The sequence below is a fragment of the Cloeon dipterum genome, chromosome 4 (genome assembly GCF_949628265.1).
Source record: "Cloeon dipterum chromosome 4, ieCloDipt1.1, whole genome shotgun sequence".
NCBI lineage: Eukaryota > Metazoa > Arthropoda > Insecta > Ephemeroptera > Baetidae > Cloeon > Cloeon dipterum.
Genome location: NC_088789.1, coordinates 19,470,575 through 19,483,168, shown reverse-complemented (window position 1 = coordinate 19,483,168; position 12,594 = coordinate 19,470,575). Strand labels below are relative to the sequence as shown.

The 12,594-nt window shown below is 40.9% G+C and overlaps 1 protein-coding gene across 2 annotated transcripts in view; it reads left to right on the top strand.

The window, feature by feature from the left end:
* rg (rugose) overlaps nucleotides 1–12,594 on the top strand; it is a 162,693-nt gene that overhangs the window by 70,857 nt on the left and 79,242 nt on the right. For both annotated transcript variants that reach the window (XM_065491093.1, XM_065491092.1), the window contains exon 3: nucleotides 10,434–10,560. In XM_065491093.1, the coding sequence (XP_065347165.1) occupies nucleotides 10,434–10,560 (127 nt within the window). The remainder of the gene's footprint in view (nucleotides 1–10,433; nucleotides 10,561–12,594) is intronic.

Below are 12,594 nucleotides of genomic sequence, written 5' to 3'. Positions count from 1 at the left end.
ACGCGATAATGCGTCTCCGGAAATAAAACTGGTCTCTCGGCACGGCAAAGTGCCTCTTGTGCAGCTATTTATAGCTTCTCGGGCACAATATTGACTTCCGAGAAAAAAAATAATGATCATGACGAGGTTTGTATAGAGCTTACCCGCTTTTTGTCAATCGAGAGCCACTCAATTATTCAAACTTGGTTTTATTTGCTTGCTATGGCATGGAGAAAGAAGGCTTTTAACAGCGGAATTCCCAGTGAACAAACGCTCATTTCAGCTGCACAAATATTTTCTGAAGGTAACGCACGATGAATTTTACATGAGCTTCAGGATATGGAATACTTGATATTTATTTCCAACTAAATATTCTGAAGAAACAGTTGAAAGGGCTAAAATACTGCAACATTTATTTCTTATTGTATTTTATTTCTTATTGTAACAGTTTAAGTTTCGGTTTTAGCTCAGCTGTCTTAAACCTTTATTTTTAAATTAAAATTATTTTACGAATAACATTATGTGCGTGGGATGTAAGTATGAAAGAATTGCAGCCCCTATTTTATAGCACCTCATTGTCAAAATTCTATATTTTTTTCATAAATCACTTTAATCTTGATTTTACTCACAAGAAGTAAAATGCAGATGTACGTTGGCGCCATTATTCAGCCCAATAATATCAATTTATCCTGCATGAAAATTATTTATGCGTTTGACATCCGTCTCCGGGCAAACAAATCAGGCAGCCATGCACAAATCTGCTTTTCAGACATGCCAACAAATCCGGCTAACATTTTTCCGGTTCTAATGGAGAACGAAATAAACAGGCAAGTCGTGTGTTTGTATGCGCGTTGTCAAAAGCACGCGGCGGCGCGGGCGACGGAGATACGATTGAAGGCAAACAATCCGTCAAACCGGCTCGCAAATGTATAAAAGAACAGCTGTTGGAGCGCGGCGAGAAAAAATAGCGCGCGGGCGAGATATGAATCGTGGCTGGCGAAATGTCTTCTCTCCTTTTTCAGAGGCCCTCTCCTCGTCTTGATGATGAGCAAATATTTTGAGAGCGCCATGTTACGACGCGCTGAATGAGAGAACGGCTGCGCCACTCGTTCTGTTTATAAAACAGCTGCGCCGAAACTGGGGAAAGAATGAAAGGAGGGCTGCGTGAGTCCTGAAAACACACAAAACCGTCGCTCGCTGCTCCTTGACGCACTTGACCATCGCATAAATCTGCTTAGCGACTCGAGATGTGTCAATTCTCGCACAAAAGAGAGAACTTGGGGCCGGGTCGACGACGTGCACGCGTTTTTGTGCAAAAGATAGCGCGCGGTGAGGAGACGTTCTAGAAAGTGTACATTTTCAGACGCTGCCCGTTATTTCAAAGAGATGATTAGATGAATAAAATGAGCTGGTCAAAAAATACAGACAAATATTTATGCTAATTTGTATGGCTGTGAATTTAAGACGGTCAACTCTTTTTTTCTGAGCATTATTATCCTGGAATAATCAATTGAGCTTGTACCATGCAGTAAACCACTCTTGAATTCGTTTTAAACTGCAAAAATATTGGTTTAATAACTTCAAAATTGGCTTAATGTCCGAAGAAAAATGAATAATTATGTTTCGCATCAGAAAAAGTTCCTCACAATTTAATTTTTTGTGGGGTTTTTAGCCAAAATGATTATTGGATCGGTTTTCTAAAATTAAATAAATCTAAATGAACGAGTTGAGAGGATTTTTGAGTTCATCTTTTGTCGTAGCAAGCAACGTGTTTAGAGTGCCAAAGTGCAGATTTGCTGCCTCTCGCTGATGGCGTCATTACAAAAATTGCTCCCGCGGGCGTGTTAATGGGCAGCGCAAAGGCGTCATTCATTTTCGAAATGGATGTAAAATAATTAATTCTAGATGCAAATGCGGCGCTGTTGCTCGGGCACGGAGTAATCTGATTAGCAGGGACAACAACGCTGCAGGGACAGCGTAGGCATTTTGCCGGTCACGTAGGACGAGCTGGTTGCATAGCCAACGAACGCCTGCCAGCAAATGTACACTCCTCGCGTCTCGCTTTAATTTTATTTAAAAATCGGCGGAGCGAGCTAGCGAGGAAAAAGTTGTCGACTACCACAACGGGAAAATTGAAAAAATATTTTGTTGAAAAAAAAAACACAAAACAAGAGCCGGGCTCTATGAATTATGGCAGGGGCAGGCGCCGTGCGAGCGGAAAAGAGGGTTTTTGCGAGCAAAAGGGTCAAATGAAAAATAAACAGCGCACGCTTTTGTCTCGCGTAGCGCGCCGGGCAAATTGCACACAAAAGATGAGCATCCATCCGGGCCCTTTCAGCAGACGACGAGACTTCCAGTCCCGAGAGTGGCAAACTGACGCATGTGTGTGTGTGTGCGAGTGCGTATACCTGCGCGAACCACTGGCGTCCCTCGGCTCGCCCACTCGTCAAAAGCTTCCTCTGCACGCGGCTTTAATTTGGTTAAAGCAGCGAGATGTCATATTTAATTAAAAACTCGGTGCGCGCGCGTGGATTCAATTACATTTTAATCACGCATTCCGCGCCCGCGGAGAAGCCGAGAGGCGCGGCACCATCTTGCTTTTCGCAGCTGCAGTCCCGAGTTGACTATTTTTTATCGCCTCCCCTCACCGTTTCCAATTTGGGAACTCGGAGGATCTTCTCGGAGACGCGCGAGGAATGCTAATTTCGGCTCTTGAAAAAAAACAAGGCAGGCCGTGGAACGTCTTCATGCTTAAATTTGTTCACCACCAAAATCCACTGCATGAGGAATTAATTTTCATGCCAGCCGTTGACGCTTGTAAATTTAATTAAGCTCTTTAAGCAAAAAAAAAAATTATTGTGGAGCAAGCACTAGATGAAAATTAGGTTGGGAGACCGGTCAATGCAATGTGACGTCATCATTGCTCCAGGGAGTCGAGATTTAAGTTGTGGCTGAAAATATCCTTGTTCTTAATAAAAAAGGTTCTTTCTAAACTTCAGTTTTGCTTGATTTCCCTTCTTTTTATTGCATAGCTATTTGTATTAATTTCAGCAGATTTCAGCAAATTTTATACAAAAATTAACGGCTGTCACTTGCGTTTTCGATTTTTCTCGCCTTTCCCTTCTGGCGAAAATATTACAGTTTTCAAGAAGGAAGCAATGCTCGCCGCTTGATTAACATAATATGCAACGTGTTTAGCTCAGTTTCTCAGAAATTTAAGCTCGTTCCAAATTTTCAAAGCACATTTAGGTTAAAATTATTTTTCAGCTAATATCCATCTAAAATAATTTCAACATGTTTTCCGCCATCTGCGTTTTCTAACGATCGCAATATTTGCACAAATTGTCTTTTCCGATCCGTCGGCGAAGTAACATTTGCATTACGCGACGTGTTCATCTGCATGTGCGTGATTAAAACGACGTGTTTGTCTCCTCCAATATGCAAATCGCTCCATGCCTCACTGTGCAAGTGGGCCGTAGAGGGGGTTGGGGGCTGAGGGTGAGGCCGAGGCGCAATTATGCATGCGAGTGCACGCTCGTTCCGTGCGCTCTTCCTGCGAAACAACTCTCTCTCCGTCCGGTGTAAATAAATTTCGCTGCCACTTTTTCACGATGCGGAGGAGTAAATTCCACTCGTAAAACGTACACTCGCGGAAGCCGTTAAATGCACGGGGATCCTCTTTTAGTCGCCGAATTAGAAAAGTACGAAAGCTGCAGGAGCGAGGGGAAGTATCGGACTGCATTTTCCTCAGTACTCTGGACATTTGCCAAGTAAACTGGCTCAGTCGAGTTTTATTGATTTTATTAAAGCAACACTAGCTCCGTGAAATTTTATTGGATATCAGCCGCAAAATTATTTTCCCTTTAACAGTATTGAAATCACGAGTTAAATAAATGTTTAAAAACAAGAAGTTTCATGGGGTAATACATCTCTAAATAAAATAAGAAACTTTTAAAAGATAGGACGGCCAGTATAAAAATAATTAAAAAAAAACAAGCAGGGATGTTAATAAAAAATTTGATTAAGCTCTGATTTGTATGTATGGGAAAAAATATAAAGACGGAACTACTCTGAAGAATTCATAGCCGAGTTTCTCTCAATTCACGGTTTGAGGATTTTTTGCTGGAATTTCATCAGAGAAAAACGAATGATTTCAGCTTCCGCTAGGCTGTATTTTTCGTGTTGCTTAAAAGTAAGCCGTAAAAGTCGCTCGAAAAATATCATATGTCTGCAGGGAGAGCTTTCCCCGAAAAAACTAATTTGATTAGAACACTACTGCGCATCAGCCGTGTTCTAAATCTGATACATATTTTTGGGTCTGACTGACATTCAGCCGTACCCTTTAACAGTGCCAAAAATGTATTTTTCGGCTCAAAATCATTGTTCTGCTTCCAGTAAAGCTGTTTATTGATTTGCATTGATCTATTTACTGGTTTTGCAGAGAACTGATTTAAAAAAGTTTATAATCTAATAAACTCGTATTGAATTGATGGCTGAAAATTGGATTGTGTTTTATTTCTAAAAAGTCTCCTTTCAACCAAAAATCAATAAAATGTTTCATGAGCGAGAGAAGGAAAAAAGGAATGAAACAAACAAACCGCCGGAAATAAAAAGGATTCGCAGCAAAACCACAATTAATTTGCTTGAGTATTTTTATTTGCCAAATACACACGTCGCTGTCGTGACACGGACCGAGACAAATCCGGCGCGCTTACCTCCACATCCTCCCTTTTCGTGGCGTTTGCGGCGACCCCGTTCCCAGTCTTTGTGTGCGTCTCGGGGCAAAGGTGGCGTGATATTTTACAGCGTCGGAGGTTTAGCACGGAAAGGTGTTAGGCCTGCCGCCGGGAAAAACACATAAAATCCATCGCGGGAGCGACAAAAGCCACCCCCGCGCCACACACCTTTTAAAATCTTCGCTCGCCCGCCTATCTCGCGTTGAAATATGCGCGAGCCGAGGGACTTTCCCGCTCGCTCTCTCTACGTGTACACGCAATTTCGCGCGCGCTTATCGGCTGATGCAGCGGCGCAGGCAATAAATATGCCAAATATGCCGGCTCGCCTCGTCCAACAACCTGTCCCAGCCTGTCGACGGTGATTGATTTCGCCTACCTGAGTCGTTTGCGCAAGCATCCGCCGTCGCAAAGCCGGCCGGAACCGCCGCCAACAATATCAATATACCGCGCGCCGCTTTTCTTTATTATTTCGCTCGTTTCCAAAGCTAAATATCCTGTCGAGCCGATTTCTTTTATGTGCCAAAGAAATCGCTTCTCTAAAAGAGCACAAAGTTGAATAGCAACCTGATTCGCTCTGCGGGCTTGGGATTCAATTAATTTATCTTCCTCTGAAACTAGCACAAAAACGTTGTTTATTCTTTTGGTTGGTTCGTGTATTTCTAAGAATTGTTCTTGAAAAGAAAATTGAGATTTTTCTTTATCCGATATTACTGATTTTTTTACTGCCAATAAAAATCCATGTTTCTAATTTAAAGTAGAGCAGTACTCTGAAATCTTTGGCTTGAACTCATTCATATTTTCAGTAGGCTTGAACAGCATCAATTTCACCCCCCCCCCTCTTTACCCCTTTTTGTTAGAAATATCGGTGCCAGTTGGATCATAGTATTGGTTGACAAAAACTACGAAAGGAAATGTTTCTAAATAAAATGCGTATATACTACCAGTTAATTAAAACTTGTAAATATACCTGATTGATTTTCACGCTAAATAAATTTGAAAATATTTGTTTTATCTGACAAGTTAAAACACAAAATTCCTAAAAGCCTTTTGTATGTTTTACGTCAAACGTGGTCCAGACTTCTATCCCCCTCTGAATTTATCGATGCCGTGGAGTTTAAATTTAATAGTTAGAGCCTGTAAAAGTGGTTACCGTGGTATTCATTAAATTTTCCAATTTAATTCATCGTAATTTAAAACCGTTGGCTAGCACAAATTTGAAACACGCTCAGAGTGAAATTCCACGATGAAATGCTTCGGACCCCAAAGCGAAAATTCGGTTTTGTATGTTTATCGTTGTGTTAGTTTGGGTATATAGATGGAATAATAATGAGAGCATCTCATCCTCTTTTCCGCTTGTAGCCTCTAAAATGTTTATTTTACGCGGCGGGAAAAACCAGAAAATCATGGAAATGTATGCGGTGGCTATTGCATCATTATTTGTTTATTTTTTTCTCTCCGTTAGCAGAGGAAAATAGCAATAACAAGCGTCTGGAATCGAGTTTTCGCGTTCGTATAGCAGCCGCTATTTTTATTTTGGCGACGAAAAAGAAATTCTCACCACATGCCGGATAAATTTTTGAGGCAGTGTAGCAGAAAAAGGTATCTTGGCAAGAGAGGGAACCCTTTTTGTAATACGCTTTTCCCGTCGCGCTTGTCGATAACAACTGCTAGCCTACCGCGAATATTATCACAATTTTATCTCCGATATGCGCACGACTGTAGAAAAATCTGAAAAATCCAATAAGCGGGAAAAATGTGACGTGGAAAACCCAAATGCCACTCTTCTGCTTCAACTTTTGACGCATAAATTTCATACAGGAAACCTCAAAGAGAACGGGTTAAGTAGGGCTCTAAAATTTGATGATCGGCTATTTTTTCTAAGTTTCCAGTCCTAAAAGTATCTGACACGTTTTGAATATTCATTAAATTAAATTTGTCAAAATTACCAATTTTATTTTAGAGAAAATGTTTTCCCTTGTTTCATTTATGGAAACTAACAAAAATTCATTTTTTTATATTTTGGACAAAATAATCAATTTAAAATGGTTGAAAATACAACTTTTCTGCCACAATGAAATATGAAAATCATATTTTTAAACTGTCTCAATTTCGCAGCAGTAGCAAAAAGTAATTTTCAAATATTTGCCCAAAGCCTCTTCATTTTAATTGCGACTCGACATGAAAAGCCGGCTTGTAGTGGTGGAAAGAAAGTTTTGCCGAGCCGCACCTTTGTACAGAAAGAGAAAGTGCTGATGAATGAGAAAAACTGTGCCCACGGGAGGCAAAGGACTCGAGAACACTAATGGGAAAATCTCCCTGCAAAAATCGATCGGCGTCCCAATCACGTCCCCGATGGATTTAGCGCGCCGTTCGTAAAAATGAGGAGAACTCCTTTCGTCCATAAACGAGTTTGGTGCTCGGTGGCTGGCTGGCTGGCGTGTGTTCGTGTTCGCCGCCTCATCAACAAATGGCACGTCAGTTGGCCTCGCCGAGGCAGCCGCAGAAAGCGCGAAAAGAGGGGCTGCCGTAGGTTGACATCCAACTTTGCAACAATTATCGATCCGCACGGTCGTCAATAGTGCGTGACCCGAGCATCGCTCAAAATACCGGACATCCAGAAGGGGGTGGGCAAAAATTCGCTGCCAAAAGTTTCTTTTCTTTTGTTTCGCGCTGAATCGGCCATCAAAAACTATTTCATCACGTAATTGACGGGGCGGAGACGCGACCGACGATTTTCTCGCCTTTGTTCGCCCCAACGCCCTTGTTAATGTACAATAATAATACGCCTTTTTGTGTCCGTGTGCACGGGCGTGGAGAGATATTTAAATCAACCAATGAAGAGGAAATTAAAGAGAGAAATTGGAGTGACAATATTGCGAGTTTATTAAATTTAATTTTTGCAGCACATAATTTTATGAAATTTTCGTCGTTGAAAATAAGATCAGCTTTTACGTTAAAAAAATTCGCTGGTAAAAAGAGTTCGGGGTAGTTCATTTTGGCCTTTGTTTCCATTTAAATGATAAAAATAGCTTCACAAAGATGAGTAAAAATCGACTAAATAAAGGCGTCTTTTTCTGTCAAAACCTCCCCAACCAGTGTTCCTTATTTATCTTTATTTTTTTCATGTTTGATATTTTTGACTTCTCGACAACCTTCCAAAATGAGAAAAACCTCTTCCGATCCATTTGATTTTCCACCAAATTAAGTTCTCATTTAAATTAAAAATCTGCTCTCTGCAGGAACAAAAACTGTTTCTGAAATACCCCAGTTTCCGTCGTTGAGACTAATGCAATTCGCCACAAAAAGAGAAAACCGTCTGTCCCGCCGGTGATGCAGTGAAATATCGGCGGGCTGGCTGCCGCTCTGCCGAAATCGCTCGCGGCGCCCAACTTCTTATTTCCGCTTCTTTCCGCCATTGGGGCTCGTAATTTTTTACCGTTCGGCCGTCATTTCTCCCGTTCATTCTTTCTTTTCCGCCATGAGCGATTTTTTTCTATTTAATCGGGGGTAGCAACCCCCGGCCCATTAGTGCTCTACGCGCAGCAAATCAGCCGGGCAGGCAGCGCGTGTTTGCCTCCTTCGCCACGTTCGAACATGACCGGGCATAAAATTTCATCGCGCGCGCGTATATATAATTTGGTCCAAGAAGCGTGGGCGGGCAGGCTCTCTCTCTCTCTCTCTCTCTCTCTCTCTCTCTCTCTCTCTCTCTCTCTCTCTCTCTCTATCTATCTATCTATCTCTCTCTTTCTCTTTCTCTTTCTCCGCTCACTCAACGCAGCTCAATCGAATTTCGCTTCTGCCGCCGCCGCTGCTGCGCGCCGACTTAATTAACTAGAGTGATTCCGGCCCCGCGCGCACCACGGATTATTTTGCACTGCTCCTCCACGAAACTTGGCCGGCCACGCAATTTATGGAATCAACCGGTGCACGGCCCCGCTTGCCAGCTGATTTATACGGAATAAACAAAAGTTTTCACAGCACTCGAGCAAGAAGTTTGCATTTTGTTTGCGAGCTGGAACGGCCCAAGTTCTCTCTCTCTATTTTTTAACAAAGGGTTGAGAGTTTTGAGAAATATTCTCAGCACGGCAAAAAGCCAGTCTTCTCTGGTTTCTCAGGATAGTTTCTTTCATCTCCGGTTTTTCCCGACACATTTTACCTTATTTTAAAAATAAATTTGTCAGCTTGTAATTTCTGACTTTTTTCCTCCGTTCTGAAATTGCAAAACGATCTCATGATATTTTATTAGAAAAACACCGATAAAACGTAAAGAGCAGGCTCGCAAAAGCTCACATAAAGTTTTGTTGGGTCGATATTTAAGGCCTAGAGCCCATAAATTTTGTTGTTCGATTACATCAAGATGGGGTTTTTTATGTTTAAAGTTAATCATGAAGTTCTTGTAGTTTTGATCCTGTAAAGACTCAGGATTTGTTAGTAATAACACTGCTCTTCCTCTAAAGCAGCTTTTATGATTTTTTCTAACAACTCGCTTGTTATTCTGAGGGACGGACGATGTGCAGAAATAATCGATTTTTACTCAAAATAGTCATTTATTTTAATCCAGAGGTCACCCAAAAGTGGTATAGTATGTTAAATTAGGAAAATATTCAATTTTGGTAGATAATCAGTTAATTCTATTCTGTTTGTTTCTCCATAATAGGTCAAACAAACAGTTATTGAACGGTTTAAATTTTATTTATGTTACCAAGTAATATTACGCGTGTTTCTTTTCACACAAAACGATAAATAATCACTTGCTTCGAGTTTGCTGTTCGAACATTGGCCTTTTTTAATTTTTGATATTGAAGCAACGTTTGCAGAATTCTCTGAAGAAAATTGACGGTTTTACCGAGACTTTCAGCTAAAATCCTGATAAGTTGATCGATTTGTTGTTTATGTAGATACATAAAATCTATTTCAAAATACGTCAAAAAACTTACAAACTCGTGATTCGAGTTTCGAGTGCTCATTTGACGGTCCAAAAAACATCATTTCACATTCCTAGTTACAATTTTAACGCTTCAAAATATAAAAAGTGTAGAGGAAAACGTCCTCTGAGTGATTTCATTTTATGTTTTGTGGATAAAGCTTAAAATCTCTAAATTATTGCGTTTGAAATATTTTGATAGTTCTTTTGTCATTGAACGAACGCCAAATATGGCAAAAGACTGATTGAGCTTAATCCTCCAATTGCTCCAAATTCAAATTATATATAATACCAAGACTGTGCAAGCTTGGTGCAGAAATCATCAACATATAATGCTAACCTGTAGTCAAATTTTAGAACTGGAAATTGATGTTTAAGCTTGGCTCAATTTATTCTCAACTTGACATAAAAGCGAGCGACACTTTTCCGGGTAAGTGTGTCAGCTCTGGTGACACTGTAACTCGCACCAACGTGCCTCCGGGCTAATTAATTCAAATTAAATTAATAAGTTGGAAGCGGCGCCGGGGTACACGCTTTCCATTTTAATGCTAACAGCAAGAAGTCTGCCGGTCGAAATAAAACTTTGAAAATGCATGGCTGACTGGCTGGCTGCCGGAGACGCCGAGACTTGCCGGTAATTGCGAAGCGAGCGCAAATATTTGGCCGGAATAATAACGAGAAGCTAGCTTTGATTAATCAAACTCGCTCGGCGCAGCGGCATTAATATTTGTCCCTCTCTTTCTGTCCGTTTGGCCCAAAACTCGTAACTTTATGTGTGTGTTTGTGTGTTACAGGCTGAGATCTGGAGCGTGTTCATCGCCATCCTGCGCAAGAGCGTGCGCAACCTTCAGGCGTGCACCGACGTCGGACTAATCGAGCACGTGCTGATCCGGCTGAGTCGTGCCGAAACCGTGGTCGCAGGTGAGACTCACACTGTTTGTACGCCTTCGAGGGTAGGAAAAAGCGAGCGACTGCGGTGAACCCGCCCGCCAGTTGCGGCCACCCGCTCAAAACTAACTTCTCCACCCCGACGAATGGATAACTAGACTCACGCGTTTGTAGTCAAAGAAGCCGTTTGGAGTGAAATTTTGCCACCCCTTTCCGTCTACAATATGAATAAAATGTCGTTAAAATTAAACTTATCGTATAGGAAATTATTTTTCCATGCTTAAAACTCCAGTGTAATAATTGCAGCCGATAATTTGATGGGGTTTAAAAGTTTCTATCACTGTAAAATTTATTTCAAATTTTAAATTTGTCACTGTGGTCGATTGAGGTTCATCTCATTTAATTCAAACTGACAACTTCGTTTCAACCATTCGTAAAAGCATACATTTTCTTTTCTTGAAAAAAAAGTTTCTTTTCTTGAAAATTTTTACCCCTAGGCATTTCTTAACAGCATGCAATTCCAGGGACGCCTAAATCAAAGTGGCAAAATGATCAAAGGAGCCGCGGCCCATTTGAAGATAAAATTACTCGAACAGTGCCGATTGGCGTCGTGCGCTCTTTTCTTTTCCTTATTTGCCTAAAGAGGTCGTGGCTGCTGATTGTGATTACTTTGAACTCGGGGCTGTGGTGACGCGGGGCGTGGGTGGCGATGGCGATCGATTTCCAATCAGCTGTTGCGACCCGAAATTAGCACCCACGCGGCGTACCTCACGAACGGATTCCGCAAACTTTTTGCGCGGCAGGAATGCACAACAATGTGTTTCTCTCCCGCTGCGTTCTAATCTCTCTCTTGGGCGAGTGAGTGAGTGGGAGAGAGGGCTAGGGCTGCCCACGCAGCCGATTGTTATCAACACTTGTATTGCAATCAACAGGCCGGCCTTTAATTAGATTTATTTCCCCCCTCGTGCTCCGGTGCTCGAGATAAGAGACGCTTTTGGCAGCGCATTTACAATGGCCATAGGGCCCCGTCATTCCACCGCAAACATCCAAACCCTCTCGGTTTCGCCAATTACACTGGACACGCCGCAAATTCTGTTAGTTTATTGAATGTAAATTTTGCCTTTCGCAATCAAAACTATGATTAATTCGCAGACCCTCATCCTCCATCTTTGCTTTGTTGTGGTATCATCCCCGACAAACTCTATGCTGCATTTCAAAACCAATGATAGTAGGAATTTCGCAAGCCCTTTTGTGTGCCTAGTTTTATTTTTAGAACTTAGTCACTGTCCAAACTACCAAATTTAAATAATTTATTTGCCTTTCCAGTAATTCAGGGAGACTAAAGTTTAACGTATAATTTAAAAAAATTCGATTTAATTCAATTTAATTTAATGAAATGTAATGATAATGAACAAATTTGCGTTGATTATAAAAATCTGACCTCTCTAAGATTTAAGCCTTTCAAATTTTGTGTGATTTTGCAATAAATTTTGGTAAAAATCCTATCATCTGGAAAAATCTGTGTATTTATTTACTAATTTTTTCGGAAAAACAGCTTTGGAGAAACCTGGACCGACAATAACGGAAATCTGAGAAAAAATACAGTTTATATTTTTTTTATCAAAATAGCCTCTGTGTGTCAGTTTAAAAAATAATAATAATAAATATATTTCGGGAACAAGGAAACATCAAGAAGTCCATAAATTTATTTTTTCAGGATTTCTCATTAAAAATCGCAATTAATAATGCAAAAAAATCTTCCGATTGAATGTGCTGCAAAGAAGGAATGAACAAGAAATAATTAACTGCTCCTGTTGTATAAATCCTATAAAAGCTCTTTATGAATCTTTAACAAAGCACCATTTTTCCTCCCTTACCTCGCTGAATGCATGATATTTCTGCTGCTCGAACGTAGCGATTAAAGTTTCTCAATAATTCACCGTGGTTTTCATTACCAGTGCAATGTTGCGCGAGATAGGAAACGTAATTAACTGTCTGCTATTCTGGTCCCGATGCCGCGGTTAATTGAACTCTGAGGTCGAGGGTCTCTTATAACAGCGAATCCAA